Source organism: Schistocerca gregaria, chromosome 2 (assembly GCF_023897955.1).
Source record: "Schistocerca gregaria isolate iqSchGreg1 chromosome 2, iqSchGreg1.2, whole genome shotgun sequence".
Classification (NCBI taxonomy): domain Eukaryota; kingdom Metazoa; phylum Arthropoda; class Insecta; order Orthoptera; family Acrididae; genus Schistocerca; species Schistocerca gregaria.
The window spans coordinates 87991480-88018154 of NC_064921.1; the positions used below are offsets into that span (position 1 = coordinate 87991480).

Genomic DNA, 26675 nt, shown 5'->3' on the forward strand with positions numbered 1-26675 from the left:
AACATTATTGAGCATATCTGGGATGCCTTGCAACATGCTGTTCACAAGAGATCTGCACCCCCCTCGTACTCTTACTGATTTATGGACAGCCCTGCAGGATTCATGGTATAAGTTCTCTCCAGCACAACTTCTGACATTAGTCATCTCCACACCACTTCATGTTGCAGCACTTCTGCGTGCTCGGGAGGGAGAGGGGTGGGAGGTGTTGATGTTAGACAGTGTACCAGTTTTTTGGCTCTTCAGTGTGTTTTATAGTAAGTCAAATCTCTCTTTTTTCTCCGTAAGGGTCATTCTTTCATTCTCTCCTTCCCTTGAATCACATGTCACAAAAAGAAGGTGATGAAAACATTTTCTTAGCAGTTTAAATGACACACATAGTTCATCGTAATATTAATTTGTGAAAATGAAAATTGAAGTACTGATTTTTTAAGATTAACTGTACAAGAAGGCCAATGATCCTTATGTAATTCAAAAGGTACTTTGCAACCGATTTATACAAGAAAAAATAATGCATGTACGTAGCCATTACAAGTGGTAAAAGGACGTAAAAGCTTTCACATTCATAACACTGATGTTACATTCTCTATCACATATTTAAATTTCCAATACCTGAACATCAAAAATTTAAGAGCTACCGTCTGCCCTGCACATCAGTCAGGTGCTACGGCAGAAATGACACACGAAAGTAACAACATTTCATGAAATCGCATTCTAGGGGCTTTCATATTTACATGGTTCAGTTGCAGTAAAACATGCACACTGGTCAGCTACAACACAACAACTGCTACATCGATGATGTTGCTGACAGTGAAAATCAACATATCATAGTAACCAAGTCTGTAAATAACATTCTATATCGGCGTCATTATTTCACTCACTTTTCTGTATGAGCAGTTGTGTAGTCATTTGCTGCCATTAACAGAAAATTTGAAGCAAGTTCCTAATTTTTAACTTTTTCATTTTGAATAACTATGACAACTGAATTCTCAGGTTGTACAGAGTTTCAGGGAGAGCATAAGAGAAGAATAGACAGGAATGGGGGAAAGAAACACAGTAGAAGAAGAATGGATAGCTTTGAGGGATGAAGTAGTGAAGGCAGCAGAGGATCAAGTAGGTAAAAAGACGAGGGCTAGTAGAAAACCTTGAGTAACAGAAGAAATATTGAATTTAATTGATGAAAGGAGAAAATATAAAAATGCAGTAAATGAAGCAGGCAAAAAGGAATACAAAGGTCTAAAAATTGAGATCGACAAGAAGTGCCAAATTGCTAAGCAGGGATGGCTAGTGGACAAATGTAAGGATGTAGAGGCTTATCTCACTAGGGGTAAAATAGATACTGCCTACAGGAAAATTAAAAAGACCTTTGGAGATAAGAGAACCACTTGTATGAACATCAAGAGCTCAGATGGAAACCCAGTTCTAAGCAAAGAAGGGAAAGCAGAAAGGTGGAAGGAGTATATAGAGGGTCTATACAAGGGCGATGCACTTGAGTACAATATTATGGAAATGGAAGAGGATGTAGATGAAGATGAAATGGGAGATATGATATTGCGTGAAGAGTTTGACAGAGCACCTGAGTCGAAACAAGGCCCCGGGAGTAGCCAACATTCCATTAGAACTACTGACAGCCTTGGGAGAGCCAGTCCTGACAAAACTCTACCATCTGGTGAGCAAGATGTTTGAAACAAGCGAAATACCCTCAGACTTCAAGAAGAATATAATACTTCCAATCCCAAAGAAAGCAGGTGTTGACAGATGTGAAAATTACCGAACAATCAGTTTAATAAGCCACAACTGCAACATACTAACATGAATTCTTTACAGACGAATGGAAAAACTAGTAGAAGCCGACCTCGGGGAAGATCAGTTGGGATTCCGTAGAAACACTGGAACACGTGAGGCAATATTGACCCTACGACTTATCTTAGAAGAAAGATTAAGGAAAGGCAAAACTACGTTTCTAGCATTTGTAGACTTAGAGAAAGCTTTTGACAATGTTGACTGGAATACTCTCTTTCAAATTCTAAAGGTGGCAGGAGTAAAATACAGGGAGCGAAGGGCTATTTACAATTTGTACAGAAAACAGATGGCAGTTATACAAGTCGAGGGACATGAAAGGGAAGCAGTGGTTGGGAAGGGAGTAAGACAGGGTTGTAGCCTCTCCCCGATGTCATTCAATCTGTATATTGAGCAAGCAATAAAGGAAACACAAGAAAAATGCGGAGTAGGTATTAAAATCCACAGAGAAGAAATAAAAACATTGAGGTTCGCCGGTGACATTGTAATTCTGTCAGAGACAGCAAAGGACTTGGAAGAGCAGTTGAATGGAATAGACAGTGTCTTGAAAGGAGGATATAAGATGAACATCAACAAAAGCAAAACGAGGATAATGGAATGTAGTCAAATAAAGTGGTGATGCTGAGGGAATTAGATTAGGAAATGAGACACTTCAAGTAGTAAAGGAGTTTTGCTATTTGGGGAGCAAAATAACTGATGATGGTCGAAGTAGAGAGGATATAAAATGTAACCTGGCAATGGCAAGGAAAGCGTTTCTGAAGAAGAGAAATTTGTTAACATCTAGTATAGATTTAAGTGTCAGGATGTCATTTCTGAAAGTATTTGTATGGAGTGTAGCCATGTATGGAAGTGAAACATGGACGATAAATAGTTTGGGCAAGGAGAGAATAGAAGCTTTCGAAATGTGGTGCTACAGAAGAATACTGAAGATTAGATGGGTAGATCATATAACAAATGAGGAACTATTGAATAGGATTGGGGAGAAGAGAGTTTGTGGCACAACTTGACCAGAAGAAGGGATCGATTGGTAGGACATGTTCTGAGGCATCAAGGGATCACCAATTTGGTATTGGAGGGCAGCGTGGAGGGTAAAAATCGTAGAGGGAGACCAAGAGATGAATACACTAAGCAGATTCAGAAGGATGTGGGTTGCAGTAGGTACTGGGAGATGAAGAAGCTTACACGGGATAGAGTAGCATGGAGAGCTGCATCAAACCAGTCTTAGGACTGAAGACCGCAACAACAACAACATGCAGAAACTATATTTGTTTTAGGGTATGCCGTGATGGAAAAAGCCAATGAGTCAGATTGAAAGATGCACAAATAGACAGACCATTTTTATGTAGAGAAGGTAATAGCAATGTGGACGTTCATAATGATAATAGATCTGTTTTATTTAATGATCATACTATTAATACTAGAGTATTGAAAATTGAAGCACTAATTTTTAAAATTAATTATACAAGGAGGCCAATGAAACTTATATCATTCAAAAGGAACTCTGTTGTATATGTGCACAAAAGAAAGAAAAAATGCATGTATACATAGCCATCAGGAGAGGTAAAAGGAAGTAGAACACATACACAGGAGGAAAGCTTCCTTTTGTCTCTGACAATGCTACCAACTTCTACTACACATAACGATCAGATACTACTGTAGAAACAACACACAAAAGTAACAAAATTTTGTCAAGTTGCATGCTAGGGACATTCATGTTTAAATGTTGCTGATAGTTCATTTGCAGTAACACACACATACCATAGAGCTACAATGCCACAACTGCTATGACATCAATGTTGTCAACAGTGGAAAACGAAACATAGTAAAGAAGTTGTCAGGGACAACAAACACTGTTTATTAGTGTTTTTTTTTTTAATTAGTCTGGTTTCAGAGTAAATGGAACTAACTCTATGTTTGTTTGCTGCCATCACTACAAAATTTAGTGTGTTTCTAATTTTCAGTGTCTTCATTTTGAGTAGCTACAACGTCCTTATTATAAGGAAACTTACTTTGTTTTAGGCTATGCCTTAAAAGAGAATATTAATAGGTCAGACTGAAAGACGAAGATGCAAACACACATTCGCACAAGCAAGCACACCTCACACTCTCACTCGACTGCTACCTCTGGCCATTTCTGCCCGAGGTAGCAGTCACAGGTTTATGTGTGAGAGATGTGCTTGCTTACGTGAATGTATGTTTGCTTTCTGAAGAAGCTTTGGCCAAAAGCTAATGTGTAACAGTCTTTTCATTGTGCCTGCCTGCAACTCAATGTTTTATCTTTAAGGTCAGTAACAATACTGTTAATAATCCAACCTGGACTTTCCATTGTTTGAAAATGTATTTACAGCATAAAAGCCATCCAAAACAAGTCTAAATTCAATACCTTGGAGCTGTTTATTTCAAAACAAACACTTCTTTTTTACTTTTTCATAAAAACGACCAATAAATAAATGTTTAATCATCCCAACATTTATGCATACAAATGACATCGAGAAAGAACGCACATTTGAATGAAAAATGTTGTGTTGCATACAAACTGTTCCTACCAACATGTTTCTTCTGGCTTCAATACAGCACTTTCTTATGATTTTGGAGATGATAACAGTGCAAATTATCTAAATCATTCTTTTTGTTTTGACTGTCTAAATATGAAGATAGATTAAAAGTTTTAGTAACTACTCCTATGACTGACTTCTTTATTGCAGTACCCTGTGGATATAAAAATATGATTAATGCTAGAGAACTGTACTATTGATCTATTGATTAAATAGCTGAGTAATTCATTACATGAAACAGTCATGGTGTTTTCAGTTATGGATTTTCCTCAGCACAATCAAACTAATTAAATCCATTTAACTTGGTTGCAATGTATTGGCAAAAATAATAAAGCAATTCTGGAATATAAATTTGCAGCTTGGTTACTAATCGAGTGGCCTTACATATATGTATACATGCAGATTGAAGTGATGAATGAAAATTTGTAATAAGGCCGGGATTCAAACCAGGTCTTTTGCTAACTAGGCAGATGTAATAACCACTACACCACCCTGGCACAGTGGATTTGCACAACTCCACATACTACCCTAGCATGCCTCCCTCCTCAATCCAAATTATCAGTCACACTTCAACCCACTTGGTATTCCCCCTAAATTCAAACAGAGGCTCTCCAACTGTACTGGAATAGCACCTCAACATCAAACGAGAAGGGGAATCCTGCCTGAAACCCAGGCACAGATGCTTCAATCAGTCCTGTCCTTGATAAAAATTTTCATTTGTCGCTTCAGTCTGCACATATATGTCATAGATGATTGTGACTTGAATATATCTCTGGAACCATATGGTTTCATTTGCCCTCACATATATTCAAGCAAAGTTCAACATATATTGTGCTAAAGTGGTTCATATTAGGTTAGAGAAATCAAGACACATGTGACATGTTTAATAATGCAACAGCATCAAAATAATCATATTTCAATGGCTCTTTTACAAACAAACATATGGCATTTACAGAAAGTATGTTTTGACATAAGCATCAGGTCACAACAACAAACATGAAAAACAAAGGTGGACTAAAGTCTAGATCAGGGCCAATAGCAGTACTGGAGATGCGTATCTATTGTTCATAGACTTGCAATGCATCAGTTTCATGTAGCCAGTTGGACGATTCTTTGACATAACCAATAAGAGGAGAGCAGAGAGGCAATGTATTTCTAGTGCCAAAATTGAAAGCATTGTCTTGTTTTCTGTTTCCTGATGTATTCATAACTGAAATATTTTCTGATTCTGGCAGCGAGTGCTATAAAATGGACTGATGTTGGTGCATGTCTCATGGATTAATTGCAGACACACAAAAATGTATCAAATGAGGTCGTGATTTGCATTCATAATAGAGTTGCACATTTGATGTATTAATAAACATTGATCCATGTATCTTCTCCCATGATTTAATTAAAACACACTGATCCACCTACATTCTCTCATGATTTAAATAAAAACATTGATCCACCTACCTCCTCCCATGACTTAACTCAAAACCACTTATCCACTTATTCAGTGTGCTCATGCAGATTGATTGCTCAGCAACACAGAGTGCGGAAATAAATCACTTATTTTTCAAATATATTGTGGGTTGTGCCACTGTCCTCGGTTTGCAAATGCTAACACAGTTTAAACAGCTATGACTCACAAAAGGAACAATTACATTTATAATCCTCATTACACCTTTTCTTACTAATTTATTACTTCAAAACATGTTGTCTGCTTGCTGCTTCTTTTGTTCCCATTGTACCTCGCGGGAAGCACTAACATTCCTGCATGAAACACGTAAGTATGCCACTGGCCCTATTCTAGAGTTTTACCTAAAGATGCACTGCATTTAAATCATATACCTAGTTATATCAAGTAGATACGAATTCATTGTGTACAGCTGTCGACAGCAAAAAGTTAGTAAAATTAAGCTCACAAAACTTACAGTGGGGTGGGCCATGAGAACAGAATATGCTGCAGCAGACTGATGTATGATGCTTTCCATATACTGTGCAGTTAGGTTGAAGTACCCTGTGGCAAGATGCACAGTGGAGCCAGAAGCTGCACATTTCAGCAGTTGCAAAGTAACACGGCTGTCTTGTCGGACACCAAGCTGGCCCATCTCCACAAGTGGGAAAACGCAAGTATCACCATCTGGAGCATATAGAAAACACTTCACCGCAAGAAATTCCACACAGGACCCACACTAAATACTGTCACACATAATTGTACACAATTTGTAGAATGCTTATGACACATCCATTTAACAGGACACCCCCCCCCCCCCAAACATAATACATTTTACTTATTAATGGCAAATCAAAATATATCTTTCCATTAGATGTAATTTTATGCATGATTTTTTTGTGATTTAAGCTTCATTTACTTATACATTTGGGCTAGTTCACTACTGCAGGAGCAAGAAAGATAATGACTGGATTAGAATTAACAATAAGAGAACACAAAATTCCTACAAATTCTTCTTTCAAAGAATATACAGTGAAGCATAAGAAACATAGGTGGCTTTCACTCTTGCTTATTTTATTTACTCTCTTTTTGTAATTCTGTAGCAACTATAATTTGATACTACCAAGATAGTATGTTTAGGGCACCAACACTGACTATGTGACTGTTGTTGTGCTTGATGCAAAGCATTGTCCAAGAAATTATGAATGTTTGCACGAGCAGCAGCTGCAAATTCTTCATAACGTCCTTTAAATGGATGAATGTTCCATTTGTGATGAAGTTGTATTCTATTGCCTGGCCAAAGTTGCAGTGAAAATTCACTGACTCGCTCAACAAGATCATCATAAAAGTCTGCCAGTGGACGACAATCCTCCACCAATATATAGCGATCTTGTCTATTTGTGAAGTAGTCGTTACTCAGATTTGCCCTGAAAAATTTACAAATGAATGTGAATACATGGAATATATACCACTTTATACAGAATTTATTACATCAGTATTTACACAATCCATCACTTAGCCCTAGCGTGGTACAACAGAAAGGGGTGAGGCATTCATGCATAAAAATTTTTGATTACCTACCAAGTGATGTAAGGAAATTACTGGATAGTAAAATTAAATTCAAACACAAACTGAAATCCTATCTGCTGGAAAACTACTACTACTCTATAAAAGAATTTTTGAATGAATAATGGTCAGCATCTCGCTGTGTTTTCCATATCATAGCAAGACGTCACAATTATGGTCCACAGAACATGCAAACACCTAAATAACTACAGCACTCTAAAGTATGCTATACATGGAGCGTAATCCAACCCTTACAGGTTGTGCACTTCAGAATTCCAAGCAATATTTTTCTTTGTGTCTGTCTTGTACCACTGTTTCAGGCATGCTCAAACTTTAACTTATGACAAGCTCAATGATTAATTTTGCTATCCTGATCTTCTCCATGGCATGCAGTACCGGTAATCAGTCTTATGTGAATCACAGAAGCAAAGAGCACTTAATAAGGCACAATGGCTGATGCTGCAAGATGTGGTACAGCCACACTAACTTCTGAGGGGGCAAGAAAAGTTAATACTGATGAATAGCTTGATACTGAGATTTTACTCAAACAACAGACATCCTAGGGCTTTAACAAAAAGTGATTAGTGAACAAGTAGGGTGCACTTACTGTGAACACTTTCTCTTTGCACAAGTAGTACCATCTTAAGAATTTCATGCCTACAAATCTTCAGTAACACATTATAATGTGGTACATATTACAGATAGATACATAGCTACTATAAAAATAACTGAGATCATTAAGGCGCAAGTTTTTTTGGTTAATGGCAATTCTGCTAGACTGGAAAGGTGTAGGTATAGGTCACAGACAGGAAACTTCTCTACATATCATCTAACTTGAAGAGAGAGATTGAAAATTTCTTGCAACTAATGAGGACTGAACACTGCTGGATAAAATACAATCAACTGAAAAAAATCTAGTGTGTACTGCAGTATTCAGAAAATGAAAGAAGCCCAAATCAAATGACACAAAGTCTGCCCACCCACCTACTAATGTAGCCATGGAAAAAATAGATATGTTATAGTAAATTTACGGAACCAATCCAAACAATAACAGAAAATGTAATAAACCAATGTCAATACCTCGTGTGACAACTACGATGTGAAGCTACTTAATTTCCATGTCAAATTCATGGGAATGCTCAGAGATTTAACTGCTGTGAAGAGATATCCCACATTTATTCCTAGATTCTCGACTTTCCTGCATTCAAAACACAGTAATTTTAATCCAATCCTTCATGAATTACTTTATGGCATGAAATATACATACCCACTAATGAGCAAGGAATCATCAAAGAGATATATTTTCATGTGCTGTAGACCAACAAGTTCACTGTATCGAGGAGGAAGTAGTCTACGTAGAGGTCCACGGAGTGCTGGGGTGTGGTAAAGAGCAACCTGGAACCATAGAAATGTAAGTACAGTAGCTCAGCAAAATTTCCATTTCTGACAGTAAAAACTGACACACTACATGACACACTACATTTGCTGAAAAATGAAGAAGAAATACGTGATGCCCATACGAACAACTGACAGACTGTAAGCCTTGTTAGAATGCAAGCACAGACCCTTTGAAACAGGAGTTGCTATACAGAGCACCATCCCATTCCATTTTGCTATACAGATCTGTACTTCATACATAATTCCTATGGCAGTTCCTATACTTTGCAAAATGTATTCCATGGTTCTTAACATAAAATCTAGACCTTTCTCTACTGTAATATTAGTCTCAAAATGAAAATGAATTATATAAATTATTTTATATTACACTGATAACTGTCCTGTGTGGTGTCAGGTCACGTAGCCCATCAGTATGACGTACTGCACCGCTAATTGTCTAAACCCCAAGACCCATGAAATGCAAGCAAAACAGAGTGTCATTATGGCAACAAAAATAACAAGCCAAATTATGGAGAACAACTCCAGATGCCACCGCTGCACCTACGGGTGCTCACCTTCCCTACAGTCACTGTCAGAAGTGTTTAGTAAGGCAGAGACTTTGACTGATAACTATTCATGTGAATTTATGCTGCAAGTAAGGGAAGAGTGAATTTCTGTTATTAGTAATAAACCTGTTGTTCATTTTTTACAGGATGTTAGTTTTTCCTAACAGCCTGGTGTGGGCCACTTAACACACTTTTCATCCTGTGCAGTGCGAAGTAATTTTACTTTCTTTGAAAATGTATTCAGCAGTGGCAAGTTACAGTTTCATCAGGAAGATACTAGTTTTTCATGCATGAGAACTGGGTACATACTCAAGCCATAGAGAGGTAAGATTTGGTACTTAAGTCTGATATATCTGACATATAAGCGGCAAAAATTATTTTCCAAACTGATACTTTGTTCATCTACTAAAGTTTCAGGAAAAATAGTTCCATTATCAAGTCTATACAGTAGAGACCTGGTGATTCAAGCCCTGGTATTACGAGGTTCTGTGTAATTCGAGCTGGTCTTAGGAAAATTAAAATTTTACATAAAAATACAGTAAAAATCTGTTTTCATACGCTGTCCACATGTACATTTTAAGAACTTTCGAATGTATTACTTTTTAAACTTTCTTTCAAACTTCCATGTACAATACAGGTAAAAATGTCCCATTTAGGGTTTCTGTTCATGATGCACTAAAACAATCTTGGCCCCAGACTGCTTATCATTTCCATTACAGGTGGACAGGTACCATTGGGTTTTGAGGAGTGCATTTGCTGTTTCTTTGTCAACCCTTCACTAATTGGCACCACCTGACATTCAGTTGACATTACATGACATCCTTCTTGTTATCCCTGTTGTTGTGCCTACTCAGCAACAGTAGTCATTAAAATGCAGTACACCTAAGTATCCACACAGTATACATTTTACAACATTGACTGATCATTGTTTTATGTACTGTGGTTGGCTGTGTAGTAACATATTTACTGTAATGAGACCATCCATGTCACGTTAAAGTGGTATCTGCAGTGTACTACACATATGTACATGTGCCGCCCCCCCCCCCCCCCAAAAGAAGAAAAAAAGGTCAGTGGAGTGACATTTGGAGATTGGCATAGAAACAGAAACAAAAACTGAGAAGTTTCATCAAGCAAGTGTTCTATTTAAAAAAATAACAATTTTTGACAATATAATGTAACTGGGTGGATTTTTAAAAAATCTACTCACTAAGTGGGCACAGGAGAAGACACTCACAAAAAGGTTTAACTTATGCAAGCTTTTGGAGGCAGTGGCTCCTTATTCCGGCAGAAGAGTAGAAGGGGAAGGAAGAGAGGCAAAGGAAAAGGACTGGAGAGGTTTAGGAAAAGGAGTACAGTCACCTAGAACTCATGGCCATGGGAGACTTACCGGATGGGATGAAAAGGAAAGACTGATTATTGGGGACTGCACCAGATGAGATTTGACAAATTGAAGTGTTCTATTTCATCATTCAAATGGAAGTTACTGAAAAAAATCTGAGTATGAAAAAATGAGTGCAGCTTTGTTTGATTGGTTTACTCAACAAAGATAAAAAGGATGTCCAATTTCTGGGCCTGTTCTGCAAGAAAAAGCTGTATTTTTTTTTTTTTTAGAAATGAGTTAAAGGAAGGTGGGGACGATTTTACCACAAGCTCAGGATAGTTTGATAGGTGAAAGCAGCGATACAGCACAAGACAGCTTGAAATTTTCAGGGAAAAGTTTTCTGCTGATTCTCAAAGAGTTATATAATTTTATGAGAAATTATGAAAAATTGCACAAGAAGAAAATCTTACTCCTGAACGACTGTGTAACTGTGATGAAATAGGGCTAAATCATAAATTGCTTCCATCTAAAACTCTAGCCTCAAAAGAAGAAAAGGCTGCACTGGACTACAAAAAACGTAAAGAGAAGTTTAAATTTATTGCTGCATTGAATGCATGTGGAGGCTATAAACTGAAGCTGCTGGTAACAGGGAAGTGTGTTAAGTCTAGAATTTTACTAAATATCACTGCTTGTGCACCACCTGTTACATATCTCCACCAAAATTCTGGTTGGATCTACAAAATATTTTTATAAATCGGTTTTTCAAAGATTTGGTTCCAGAGACCAAAAGATACCTACACATAAAGTAGTTTTCTTCCAAAGTAATCTTAATCCTTGACAATGCATTGCATTGCTGATGAGGAAGAACTACAAAGTGACGGTATTCGTGCATTGTTCTCCCCCAACACGAGTTTTATGCAGCCTGCGGACCTATGCATTTTACAATGCTTGGGTGAGAGTTTGTATAAGAAATCTATGATAACAGACATAAGTTACTGGATAGCCAATTCAAGATCTGAAATAAAGGTGGAGACACTAAAAAGTCTTGGAACTGGATTTTATGGACAGAAATGGATAACTAAGGTACAGTTGAAGATGCCCTACTATCGGCAGAACTGATGGAAAAGCTTGCTGCATGTGAAAATGTGAATGCGAGTGTTATTTCAGAAAGGATGAACAATGATGAATAGTTTGTGGTGACAGATCTTGCAATTGTTGAAATGGTTAGTGAAACTGCTGAAGACAAAGACAACGAGGAATTGCCTGAAGATCACTCCCACTGACGGTTTTTGGCAGCACCAGGCGTGGCATTGTATTATATCGAGCAGCATGCGGAAGCTACTCCAACTGACACCACACTTCTTAAAAGATGGCATGACATTGCTGCTAAAACATGAGGTTCTATTTTTAAAAACGGACTATGGACAATTTCTTTAAAATGTAACTTATATTTTTGCAAGTCTGAAATGTGGGGCCATATATGTGTACATTTAACACACGAATGTACTAGATTTATATTGTTTTTTTAAAAAAAAATTATCATTACTGTGCTCATTAGACATTTATTCATGACTTACTCATGGATTTGCTGAGATTTCAACATTATCAGAGTGTTTTGTAATTCGAGGTAGCCCTGGCGCCAATTATCTTGAATTACCAGGGCTCTACTGCATTATCAGATGTAAAGAAGCCAATAGAATTTTTTCAAATCTTATTTCATTTGCATTATTCAGACATTGCTGTCTCCTCTTCTTTCAAGGAAAATAGCGTTTCATGAGAGCAAAAAGAAAACTCACCAACTTCTATTAGGTTGTGCTAGGGTATATCCCCACATTCCACTTACATATCTTTCACAAAATCTATGAACTGTAGCTGTCTTACAAGATAATGCTCCACCAATTTTGCACTTTTCAACTGAACTATGATAATGTGATGGAATATCACATACAAATAAGAACTATTTTATTAAAATTGCCCCAACAGTTTGATGTTGCTTGGCACCTATAATTTTATTTTTGCTCCACAAAATTTTTTCTTTGATATAAAAACTGAAAAGTAAGGATTGGGGAGGGGGGAGTGAGTCACAATTTCAAGGTAAATGGAATTTGACACTATTATTACTATTACTATTTCTTTCTTATCTCAGACGTTATGTCTAGTCAAAAGTAGAAAGTGATGCGGACCTTGATCAAGCGTGACTTCCTTTTAATTGTACAGTATATGTTATATTGCATTTAGGAACTTTCGGGTAATTGAACATGTATCAATAATTACGGATTTCGTATATATAAGTTTGGATGTAGCTGTATTGCATTGATGTACTGGTGGATACTGTGTGGTATGACTCCTGTAGTTGGTAGTATAATTGGTATAATGTCAACTTTATCCTGATGCCACATATCCTTGACTTCCTCAGCCAGTTGGAAGTATTTTTCAATTTTTTCTCCTGTTTTCTTTTGTATATTTGTTGGATTGGGTATGGATATTTCAATTAGTTGTGTTAATTTCTTCTTTTTATTGGTGAGTATGATGTCAGGTTTGTTATGTGGTGTTGTTTTATCTGTTATAATGGTTCTGTTCCAGTATAATTTGTATTCATCATTCTCCAGTACATTTTGTGGTGCATACTTGTATGTGGGAACATGTTGTTTTATAAGTTTATGTTGTATGGCAAGTTGTTGCTGTATTATTTTTGCTACATTGTCATGTCTTCTGGGGTATTCTGTATTTGCTGGTAATGTACATCTGCTTGTGATGTGATCTACTGTTTCTATTTGTTGTTTGCAAAGTCTGTATTTATCTGTTGTGGTATTGGGATCTTTAATAATATGCTTGCTGTAATATCTGGTGTTTATTGTTTGATTCTGTATTGCAATCATGAATCCTTCCGTCTCACTGTATATATTGCCTTTTCTTAGCCATGTGTTGGATGCGTCTTGATCGATGTGTGGCTGTGTTAGATGATACGGGTGCTTGCCATGTAGTGTTTTCTTTTTCCAATTTACTTTCTTCGTATCTGTTGATGTTATGTGATCTAAAGGGTTTTAGAAGTGGTTATGAAATTGCAGTAGTGTAGCCGATGTATTTATATGAGTGATTACTTTATGCATTTTGCTAGTTTCTACTCATTCTATAAAGAATTTTCTTAAATTGTCTACCTGTCCATAATGTAGATAAAATAGAAAGTAACTTCCACATGAGAAAAATATGTTAAAAACAAAGATTCCAAGACTTATCAAGTGGGAAAGCGCCAGTAAACAGGCACAATAAATAAAACACACAAAATATCTAGCTTTCGCAACCGATGGTTGCTTCTTAAGGAAAGAGGAAAGGAGAGGGAAAGACAAAAGGATGTGGGTTTTAAGGGAGAGGGTGTGTTTTATTTATTGTGCCTGTCTACCGGCACTTTCTCGCTTGGTAAGTCTTGGAATCTGTTTTTAATATGTCCATAATGTAGGTTTTTTTATGTCGATAAATCCCCTTCCTCGTTCCTTTCTGCTTAATGTGAATCTTTATGTTGCTGAATGTACGTGATGTATTCTATATTTGTGGCATTGTGATCGTGTAAGTGTATTGAGTGGTTCTAGGTCTGTGTTACTCCATTTCACTACTCCAAATGAATAGGTCAATATTGGTATAGCATAAGTATTTATAGATTTTGTTTTTTTTCTTGCTGTCAATTCTGTTTTCAGTATTTTTGTTAGTCTTTGTCTATATTTTTCTTTTAGTTCTTCTTTAATATTTGTATTATCTATTCCTATTTTTTGTCTGTATCCTAGATATTTATAGGCATCTGTTTCTTTCCATCGCTTCTATGCAGTCGCTGTGGTTATCCAATAAGTAATCTTCTTGTTTAGTGTGTTTTCCCTAGACTATGCTTTTTTTTATTACATTTGTCTGTTCCAAAAGCAATATTTATATCATTGCTGAATACTTCTTTTATCTTTAGTAATTGGTTGAGATGTTGTTTTGTTGCTGCCAGTAGTTTTAGATCATCCATGTAGATCAAATGTGTGATTTTGTGTTGGTATGTTCCAGTAATATTGTATCCATGATTTGTATTATTTGGCATGTTGTATAGTGGGTTCAGAGCAAGGCAGAAACAGAAAGAACTTAATGAGTCTCCTTGGTATATTCCACACTTAATCTGTATTGGCTGCGATGTGATACTATTTGAATTTGTTTGTATATTAAGTGTGGTTTTCCGATTTTTCATTACTATGTTTAGGAACTGTATCAATTTAGAGTCTACTTTGTATATTTCCAACATTTGTAGTAACCACACTATCAAAAGCTTTTCGGTAATCAATGTATGCGTAGTGTAGCGACCTTTGTTTAGTTTTAGCTTGGTATGTCACCTCTGCATCTATTATCAGTTGCTCTTTACACCCCCGTGCTCCTTTGCAACAGCCTTTTTGTTCTTCATTTAGAATTTTGTTCTGTGTTGTATGTGTCACTAAGTTCTGTGTAATGACTGAAGTTAATATTTTGTATATTGTTGGTAGGCATGTTATGGAGTGATATTTAGCTGGGTTTGCTGTGTCTGTTTGATCTTTAGGTTTCAGATAAGTTATTCCGTGTGGAAGTGTATCAGGGAATGTGTATGGGTATGCAATGTAACTGTTAAATAATTTAAATAAAATAGAAAAAACTTCCACATGGGAAAAATATATTAAAAACAAAGATTCCAAGACTTACCAAGCGGGAAAGCGCCGGCAGACAGGCACATGAACAAAACACACAAACACACACACAGAATTACTAGCTTTCGCAACCGATGGTTGCTTCTTCAGGAAGGAGAGGGATAATAATTTAGTTAGATGTGAATGTGTTGAGGTGAATTTCTTTAGCCAGAAATTTGCTATTTTATCTTTTCCAGGAGCTTTCCAATTGTGAGTAGAATTAATTGCTTGGGTGACTTCATGTTGCAAAACTATCACTTCAGGCATTTGTGGTATCATCTTGTATGTGTCTGTTTCTGCGTCTATCCACCATGCATGCCTGTTATGTTGTACCAGGTTTGACCATATGTTGCTCCAGAAGTGTTCCTTGTCTGTTATGTTTGGTGGATTGTCTATTTTAATGTGTGTGTTATCTATTGTCTGGTAAAATTTCTTTTGGTTTGTGTTGAATGTTTGGTTTTGTTTCCTTCTATTTTCACTTTTTTTGTATCTTCTAAGTCGTTTGGCCAATGCTTGTAATTTCTGCTTCTTTTCATCTAATTGCTCTATCGCTTCTTGTTGTGAGATTTTACCTAACCTTTTTCATTTTTTTCTGACATTTGATGTCTTATAAATTGTGTTAGCTGTCCAATGTCTTTTCCCAGTTTTTCTATTCTGATCTGTAGCCTGTGTTGCCATGCTGGTTTTGTGGGTTTCTTCTGTGTGTTGGTTGGTTCTGAGCTCTGCCTAGTGTGTATATTTAGTGTAGTGAGTGCTCCTATATAAACCAGTAGTTGTAACTCTCCCACAGTTGTGTTTCCATTTATTATTATTATGATTATGATTATGATTATTATTATTATTATTATTAGCAGCGAATGTCCGCATAGGAGAACGTTAAGCAGGTGATTTATCAATATTTCTTTAGGTTCTTCTTGTTTTGCCAATATTTCTTCATTTTCTCCCCAAAGGCCTTCTTTCTTTCTTCAGTCCACTTTGGTCGGTATGGTTTTGGTGCCGTCTCTGAAGTAAACTTCCACTTGTCAATTTTTCTTCTGAATATATCCCTGTCTGAGGCGTCTGTTATGTCAATTTTTGCTTTTGTCAAATCCTTCTTAACTTCAGTTACCCAGGGTATTGTTGCTTGAAGTGATGTCACATAGACGTTTAGTTAACCTGTTTCCAGGTAATCTGTGTAGGTGTCCATAAAATTTCATTCGTCTCTTTCTGATGTCACTTTCGATATTTGATAGTTTTTCAGTTGTTTTGATGGTCTGCAGTCTGTATCCATCTTGTGTGTATCGTGGTCCCAGAATTTTCCTAATAATTTTTCTCTCTATTTTCTTAATATCTTGTAAATCTAGTTTTCTATTCAGTGAGAGCGTTTCACTTGCATATGTGACTGTAGGTTTGATAACTGTGTTGTAGTGTCTGATTTTAGTTCCCTTTGACAGGCATTTTTTGTTATATATGCTTTGAACAAGTCCGAATGCTTTCTTGAATTTCTGTACTCGGTTGTTTTGTGCTATTTTCTCGAGTCCTGTTGGTTCAATAACTTCGCCGAGATACTTAAAGTGTTTGACTCTGTTGATTTCACCAAAATTTGTTTCCAGTTTCGTAATATCTAATTTGGAGCACATAAACTCAGTCTTCTCAAAGGAGATTTGCAGGCCAACCTTCTCTGCACATTCTTTAAGGATCTCAATTTGTTTTATTGCAGTTTCTTCACTGTCAGTTATAATTGCTAGGTCATCTGCAAACGCTAAATATGAGATGTTCACTTTTCCTTTACCTCTTCCTAGTTCAATTGGTTTCCAGAAGTTTTGTTTCCTTAGTTCGATTTCCCATTCTTCCATTACTTTGTCTAAAACTATGTTGAATAATAGTGGCGAGATCCCATCTCCTTGTCTTACTCCTGTTTTAATTAAGAATGGTTCCGAGATTTCGTCTATGAATTTAATTTTTGATTTGGTTTCTGTCAGTGTTTGTTCAATTAGTTTTCGGGTTTTGGTGTCTAGTCCATGTTCTTCGAGAATATTAAATAGAGACTGTCTGTCTATAGAGTCATATGCTTTTTTAAAATCAACGAATGTGCACACTATTGGTTTAGACCGGCTTGCTTTCATTTTTAAAATAGCTTTAAGGTTAAAGATCTGTTCAGGGCATGATCTGTTAGGTCGAAAGCCTGCTTGGTAGTCTGAAATTGTATGTTCTAGTTGTTCTTGTGCCCTCTTTAATAGACACGCAGATAAAATTTTATAAGTCACAGGTAAAAGTGAAATGCCTCTGTAGTTGTTTACGTCTGCTCTGTCTCCCTTTTTGTGCAGTGGATGAATTAGTGCACACTTCCAATCCTGTGGAATATTTTCTGTCTGCCAGATTTCTGTGATGATTTGGGTGATCTCTTTTAGGGAGTTTGGGCCAAGGTTCTTCAGTAGTTCAGCTACAATTCCATCCTCTCCTGATGACTTATTATTTTTGAGCTTCTTAATGTGGCTATATATTTCTTCCTGAGTTGGCGCTAGTGAACTTTCATTTGTGCATTCTGGTTGTAATCTGGGGAATCTTGTTTTCGGTTGTGGGCAGTTTAGAAGTTGTGAAAAGTATTTAGCTAGTTCTTGGCAATTTTCTTTGTTAGTTAATGCTAATTTTCCATTTTCTTTCCTGAAACAGAGGTTTCGTGGATTGTATCCTTTGACTTGATTTGCGAACATTTTGTAAAAATCTTGTGTGTTGTGGTTCCTGAAGTCTTCTTCTATTGAGTTTAGTTGTTCATGAAGATATTTTCTTTTAGTTTGCCTAAGTATTTTAGCTGTTTGCTTTCTCACTTCGAAAAATGTCTGTTGCGTGGTTTCTGATTTGTCACAATTGTAATTTAGGAAGGCACGTCGTCTCTCTTCTATTGCATTATCACAATCTGAATTCCACCATGGGTGTTTGGATTTTTTCTTTAATGGGATCAGTTCTCTTGCTTTCTGTACAATTTTTGTTTGGAAATCTCTCCAATTGTTTGCAGGTTGCTTTTCCCATACTTCTGTAATTTTTGATTCTTCGATTTTTTTCAGATCAAATTTGGGAATTAGTGGAGTTTTCTTTCCTCCTTTCCTTTTTGGAGTGAATTTAATTTTCACTCTGGTAAGATAGTGGTCAGAATCTATATTTGCCCCTCTGCGGATTTGAACATCATGTATTTCTTTTTGGAAATCATAGGAAATCGCAACATGGTCTATTTGAAATTCCCCTAGCTGAAGGATAGGAGATCGCCACGTTTTTTGTTTCTTAGGGTCCTTTCGAAATGATGTTGACATGATTTTTAGGTTGTTTTGCTGGCACAGCTCGATGAGCCTCATGCCATTCTTGTTCGTGAATTTGTGTGCAGGGTAGTTGCCGACTGTTTTTTTTATATTTCTTTTCTTTGCCGATTTGTGCGTTAAAATCACCGAGGAGAATTTTTACGTCCTCCTTTGGAATTCTGGACATTTCATTTTCAAGTTTTTCCCAAAATTTTTCTGTCTTCTCGGGTTCTTTTTTGTTATCAATGTTGGTGGGTGCATGAACCTTAATAAATGTATATGTTTTGTTGGTGTGCTTGACTCGCATGGTCATTAGTCTGTTACTGATTTGATTCACACCTATAACAGAATCAAGGATGTCCTTATTCACAATAAAGGCCATGCCAAATAATGCAGCTCCTTTGCATATTTTCTTGCCTGTTTTACTTTTAAAGATACGGTAGTTATTGTAGTCTATTGTTTCTGAATCGGTGAATCTAGTCTCTTGGAGAGCAAGGATTTGAATTTTCTGTTTGTTGAGTTCTGTCATCAGATTATGTAACTTGCCAGTTTGTATTAGTGTTTGGATGTTGAAAGTGCCAATAAATGTATGCGACTTTAGTGGAAGTTTACCAGAGAACTCCGACTCTCTCTGTCGTACTAGCCCAAGCTCCCCAGAATCCGATAGCTTGGTTGTCGCCACAGGGCAAGTGGATTGTCCACCTGGGGTAATATTAATTTTACTCGTACGAATCATACTGCTTGTAATTCAGTTCCAGCTATGCTGGGTGGTTAGAACCAGGGATTGTTAGTTCCTGGAGCATGGTGTTCAGCCGCACCTCACATGGTGAACAGACGCTGGCCAGAGTACCGGTGGTTGCCACACAGACGTGTCTGGACTTTGGATATGCTTTATCTTCTCCGTAAAGCTAGCCTCTTCCGCCAGTTCCGCCGTACCGATGATCTTCATCTCCGTCTTCACTGCCGTTGAGGTCTTCATCGTACCCTGACAAGGGGCCCTCACAAGGTACTATCACCCGGGCCAGGTGAACCAAGGTTTTTTAACGAGGTGTTACTCCTCCCCCTCCTCCTTTTGCAACCGGGCTTGAGACCGGCTTTGGCGGAGTATTATTATTATTATTATTATTATTATTATTATTATTATTATTATAATTATTATTATTATTATTACAATTGTATTGACCAACTAGGATCACATTAACATCTTCAGTTCCTCTTCTTCCTTTGTTGTTGTTGTTTCCTATTTTTCCAGTATTCCTTCATTTCCTCCTCATGAAGTCTCTTCCTTTTTTATTTCTTATGCTTTGAAAGCCTTCCAAATTTAGTATTTTATTTTTAAAACTGTTTCTTTCCGGTATTTCTGATTCTTTGATCTTGTTTCTTTCTAGATCTTTCCTTACTTCTGTAATTCGTGCTATCGTTGATTTCTTCTTCCAGAAATATTGGAGTATTTCTTTTGTTAGTCTATTTCCATCCATTTGATACAGGTGTCCGAAAAAGGTTAATCTGTTTGGCCATTACTTTAGATATTTTCTCTATATTTTTGTAGATATCCACATTACTTCTTATTTTCCAACCATCTGCAGTTTTTATTGCACCCATTATTTTTCTAATAGTCTTTTCCAGTACCTCTAGTCTGTCTATCTTATACTTCATCGTTAGGCATTCAGATCCATATAAACATTCTGGTCGTACCACTGTGGTGTAGTGTATTAGTTTTGTTTTTCTCAATAAACATTTCTTGTTGTAAATATTTTTGGTCAAACCATATGCTTTTTCCATTTTGTTAATCCTAACATCTAGTGCACATTTTTCTAGTCCATTCTGTTGTATAGTCTCTTCCAGATATTTAAATTTATTTACTCGCTCTATTTTAACTATTTGTGTTTGTATGAATTTTGGTGCATTTTTTTTATATTTGTCATGAATTTTGTTTTTACAGATGAAATTTTGAGACCAGTTCTGTTTGCTATTTTTTTCCAGAAGGTTTATCTGAATAACTGCTTCTGTCAGGTTTTCTGAAAGTATTTCAAAATCATCCGCAAAAGAAAAGCAGGTTACCTTAATTCCATTTGTTTTCCTTCCCAGAGTTAGTGGTTCAATTTTGTGATTTTTTGACTCCGAATTCCAGATCCTTACAATTTTTTCTAGAAAACAATTAAAGATAATGGTGATAAACCATGACCTTGTCTAAGATCAGTTTTTATTTCAAATGGCTGAGATACATACATTTCACTTTAGATATTGTACTTATTAGTGTTTCACGAATTATATTTGCTAATTTTGATTTAACTTTTGATATGGCTCTTTATTATAATAATAATAATAATACTTTTGTTATTTTGATGCATTATTATTCCGACACATATGACAAAAATCAATTTCATATTGCTTACATGACATGGTAATCTATGGCAAAAATTCATAATGTAAAACCTCCTCGATGTTGGAAAAATAAACCACTATCATCTTTATGCAGTGTAGGTCACACACACTTTCATTAGTTTACCGTTTGGTTTTGTTTGTCTCTGAATCAAAACCAATTAATGAGTGGCTGTTGGTGTTTATTTTCGGCAATAACAACAGATTGACACTTGAAAGTTCAAACAGTTCATTCCACTTATCAATTATTCATTACCCTGCTCATCGTATACCATATGTGAAATAAATGCAACTTTCTGTTTTCATCAGAAAGTTGAAGCAAAATGTGATTTTGAGTATTGGAGTCAAAACTAAAATAATGAGTAATTGTTTCTCAATATGTCTCTTCTCCCTTTTGAGTTTTCAAAACCAACAAGCGTAACATTTTTCAAAGCCAAACTTCATCTTTTATTTTATTCCTCTGATTACTGGAGCTTTGCTTTTCAAAAATTTCAATAGTATTTACTTATTTATTCATGTCAAAAACATCAAACTTCAACATACAAGATAAATACATACGAGGCACTGAGAACCATAAGGGTCTAAAGCACGCCATCATGGAGCCCACATTTAAGTGAATATCAGGGAAACTGGTGAGACAGCTTTTCGTGAACTTTAGTATATACAATGTGGGCCTATAGCAAAGATAAACTTGATTCACCATAAGATCAAGAGATGTCAGAAGCATTAATAAATGCTACACCCTCACAGTCAAAAATGGTGTGCTCTAAGTCCTTACGGTCCTCAGTTCCTCATATACATATCCATAATAGTGTCTATAAACTACTTGCTAATTTAAATTTGAAGACAATGGTGCATCTGCAGTACATAATGTTCACTGGTGTAAGTGCACTCATAGATTATTGAACTCTGCAGTCACAAAGGGTTGATGATATGGAACAGCTCCACTTCTGAAAATTGTCTTTTGACCTTGCAACTCTGTTTTGAGCCTGTTCAGAGTTTACTACATGGGCCATTCTTCAGTGAAACCAGCAAGCAGACTTTCCAATGGTTTCACCTAATGGTGTTCAGACCTCATCTTATACAGACAGATGGGATCACATCTGTTGATCACGTCACACGTTGATGTAATGAAACTTTTCCCGGCCGCTAATCTTTAAGAGGGTACCTCATGACTGATGTCTGGAGGTGCAATTTCAGCTAATGGTAGAGTTTATCCCATGGGGTAGATTTCAGACAGCCAGTAATGAGTCTACATGACTCCCAGTAATGAGTCTACGTGACTCATTAAGAGCAATATCCACTAGTTTAGGCGTGCAGAATTGTACCAAATATAGGTAGCATATTCACCAGCTGCATATCATGAAGATAAATCTGTAGTTTTCACTGTTGCTGCACCCCTGAGAGGTTCACATAACTTCACACAATATGTTGTGTCTTTGAGATACATTTTCCTTTGAATTCAAACATGCTGTTTGAAAGTCAAGATTGACCCCATTTTTGGGCTGGAAACTGTGTTCCAACTGCAATCCTCTCCAAATCACTAGAAGTTCCCTGAGGGGTTATCTGTGCCTCAGATGGACTGTGCAAACTTGGGTTTTGCTGAGATTTGGTTTTAACTGTTTTTTACAGCAGTATTTACCTAATTCTACCAAGCAGTGTTAAGATGTAATTTCACCTGTCCAAAGGTGTCACTCTGTCCAGAGATGGCAAGATCTCCGCACAGATGAAGGGTTGATCACTGGTATAAATAAGGGAGGAGATATCCTTTGGGACCTTCTATCGGCTGTACAATGAAAAATCTATTTTGAAGGAAATCTTGAATTAATCACATACAATGGTAATATTTAGTTATTCCATACATTTTGTGCAGGAACATTTGATAACTGATTGTGCTTAAGCTGCTGTCAAATCAACAAATGCTATACTAGTGTCCTTTATTGCCTCAAAACTGTCTTCAGTATGTGAGGTTAGATTTAATACCTATTCTGCGGATTCTTACCCGGTCTAATCCAATTAGATGTGGGGTTGTGAGATGTTCATCTGCTTCTAAGTGTATATTATGGATCACTCATTCAAAGATCTTGAGCAGACAACATAAGGGAGAGATTGGTTCATCAACTTACTTGCCTGAAGAAATATCTTCGTCACTAAATTACAATTCATTAAAGAGATCAGAACAAGCCCCATAAACTCACTTTAAACTTGCCAGCGGGTGCTATTAAGTCATCTCCAAATTTGTCATATCTTTACACTCTAAGACTTGACTCTCCAGTCTCTGCCGCTGGCCATGTAACCAACAACATGTCACTTGAGTCTGTTGGCTGGTACCACTGCATTTTACCAGCATGGAAAGCAGCGCAGGTACACAAGTATAAGAGAGCACTCGTGACACCGCTGTTAGACACCCAATGGTTGGAAATGACTTATCTCTACATATTATTACTGAAAGTACCCTGCTGTGGTTTTCTGTCTGTATGTGGAGGCTAATCTCAGGAACTACTGTAGGGATTTTGATATGGTTTTGCTAAAAGACAAACTGATCAACAAGGAGGATTGGTGTATAAAATTTATTACTGCAGTCACAGACAAGTTGTCTAGATCTCGATATTTAAGTGTCACCCATTTGAACCCAATGTGAATCGTTAGTTATTTACTAATACTGGTCGGTTACCTGTGAATACTGTTCTATTTCTTTGCAAAGACAATTTCAAATTTATTTTAATATATGCTCTATTCAGAGAAAGTCTAACAAGCACACACACACACACACACACACACACACACACACACACACACACACACACTATTGACAAGTTACCAAGTCTGACAACAGAACAAAAACACAGGATACGAGGATGAAGTGGATTATGTGAATAGTGACTAAATATTATAATAAATTTACAGCTGACATCAAAAAAATTACAGAAATGAATGATACTCTATCCAGCACGTTATTAACCTACAAATGCAAATCAGCATTATCAAAAAATACAGAAACTGATACACTTGAATTATCAGTAAATATTACTAGGCGCATTCCATTAACACTGTAAACAGCAGTCTACTATGTGCAACCATAGAGACTGCTTTACAATACCTGTTCCTAGGTGTGTGGGTTTAAAAACAGCCCAACATCACTTAATGACCCTTATGAGCAATGTGACAATGCTGTGTCACTGGTTACCAGAACGTTAAGAAATTGCTGAGAGATGTTGGTCCACCAACTAGGCGATTTTAGGAGAGCATTGGAAAGGATCATTAAATTTATGTAGTACTGCATCAGAGTATTATTTTAATATATGAGTAGTATCAACATCAATTAATCTAAATCACAAGTATTTAACAGATCACTTTTACTGCGAACCAATAAAAGGTCATCCACAACATCAGGGTCCAGCAATGCTCGGAAACAACCAAACTTGCACCACTGAATTTCCTCTCACTAGAGCTGCTTGAGGCTGTAATACACAGTACACACTCTTGGCCACACATGCAAGAGAAGGTAAGGTCTTTTCCTATTTTTCCCACCATCCAAGAATATCACTTCTCCATCTTCATCTCTTTGGTAACAGCAATCGAGAGGTACAATGCTACTTCAAAGTGCTTGTCCACATGGTCCGCACTTTCAATTGATGGCTAGTTTCAATGAGTCTTATGTACCTTTTGTGAACTACAAGTAACTAGAGAGAACGGAAATCAAAATTTGTAACAACATTAACTCATAACCGTGCTCCAGGAGCTCAGAATAATAAGCGTATACAGTTGCTCACTGAAATATGCTCACTATTTTTATGTACTTGAATTTAGCATATTTCGTGACAGTACTCACTTTTTCGTGAAATGTTTATAAGATGATATTTGACTTTTCTCTGTTGGATTCAGTTGTCTAGTGAAAGTACGATTCCACAAAGCTGTTTCGTTGGCTGCAGAAATGACCTGGTTCAATGTGTTTGCCTCATTTTTGGTGCTTCAAATACCATTTCTTCGAATGTGGTTCCTTCTTGATGTTTATATAAAAAAAGTAGTAACATAATTCATTTTTCCTGTTCACTTGCAAATTATTATAACGGCGACCTACACATTGTTCCACTATCACACACACACCGAGAGTTCACTGCCGACTGACAACGGTCAAAGACGACTCCAGCGTCAAAGACATTTTACACAACACACAAGCTTCCACTTGTAACCAGTCTCTTTGATATTCTTTGTCACATCTGCTAATATTAATCAATATGCTGTCACTCTCAAACATATAAGCAAATTAGCATAAAATAAGGCAAATTACAATTCACAAAAAAAATTCTGACAAAAATATAAGAAAACATTTACAACCTCCCTCATTAGATTTGGTATCGACAAATCTGGTAGAAAATAACATCTTCCAGATCCATTACATCACTCGCCTGAAACATTTACACACAGAGCTCCAAACTCTTTGAAAACATTATCTCTCTCTTCAGTGCTCAGCATAAAAAGATCACAATATGAGACACAAAAATGTTCCTACCATGTGGTACAAGTGCAGTTTAATCTGATCATTCCTTCCATCTATGTAACTTCTGCATTTTATTTTAACTACTGCCATGGCAACACTATATAATTCACTAGGGCTCAAGTAGTTGCCCAGAAGTTTACTCTGCCAGAGAAGTACCAAATGGATAGTCAGATAGTTGTCTCATTTTAAATCATTGATAGCTTCTTTGAATGGCTTGAGGAACAAGACAAGCTTATTTAGGCTCTGCTGATCAATATTCTGAAGTGTATTTAAATTTTTTGAGGGAGACACTCCTTAACCTCAATCATAGTATGACATATTGGAACCAGGAAGTCTAACAAAGTGTTCCATGAAACTTTGACCTTTTGTTTGAGTAATTTTCTGAGTCTCTTTGCAAGACCACTTCTCTTACAACATGCCACTAATGCTTTACATGAGTTTATTGCCTCTCCCACATGAGTTAGTTCTGGCTATGATGCTAAAAGCTCTGACTTACACTTATGACTGAGCGAAGTTCTAAGACAACAACAACTACAAGGAAGTCAAGTGAATTCTTTCAGAGCTGTCACTAAGATAAACCTTCGATCTTTTAAGAAAAGTGCTGAGTTCATTATATTCCCATAAATTTGCAAGGATACGAAGTGGCAAACAACAGCTCTAATGAAACAGCTGTTTTTGTGTCATCAGGATATGGGATGGTAAACACTACTTTTGTACTTTGTTCAACATATGCCACATTTCGCTAATAGTGGATACAGTCACTGCTGTGTAGGTTATTTTGTGTGCATTATCCATCCACACATCAGTCTGAAAAGAGACCCTTATCAGTAACAGCAGTAGTACAGCCTCCATGTCCACTTCACAACCCACTTCAGCTCTTGCAGATATTAGTTTGGACTACCTTTTTGAAACAAGAACCATGAACCATACTGAGTGATCTAAGTTCTTTGCATTTTGAGTGTCACTGAATCACGTATGGCTCAGTGATGATGTTCTGTGCCCTGTTTTCATTTGATGGAGGATGTATGTTCTCCCATAGTTGACGTGGAATAAACAAGTATACAACTATTTTGTACGTTTTCCACATGTCAGTCTTTCTCTTCTGGAGCACATCTGCAATTACGTACACTTCTTCATTTAATTTGCCTTTTACATCATCTACAGTTGCACAACCCTGGATTTGGATTTGTACTTGCTCCACCCCAAGTGACTACAGAA

General features: G+C 36.7%; 1 protein-coding gene across 3 annotated transcripts in view; it reads right to left on the reverse strand.

The window, feature by feature from the left end:
- The window catches only part of LOC126336382 (CDP-diacylglycerol--glycerol-3-phosphate 3-phosphatidyltransferase, mitochondrial-like), a 101108-nt gene that overhangs the window by 24843 nt on the left and 49590 nt on the right, over positions 1-26675 (reverse strand). For all 3 annotated transcript variants that reach the window (XM_050000000.1, XM_050000001.1, XM_050000002.1), the window contains 3 exons: positions 8624-8751; positions 6946-7217; positions 6269-6477 (listed from right to left, as the gene is read on the reverse strand). In XM_050000000.1, the coding sequence (XP_049855957.1) occupies positions 6269-6477; positions 6946-7217; positions 8624-8751 (609 nt within the window). The remainder of the gene's footprint in view (positions 1-6268; positions 6478-6945; positions 7218-8623; positions 8752-26675) is intronic.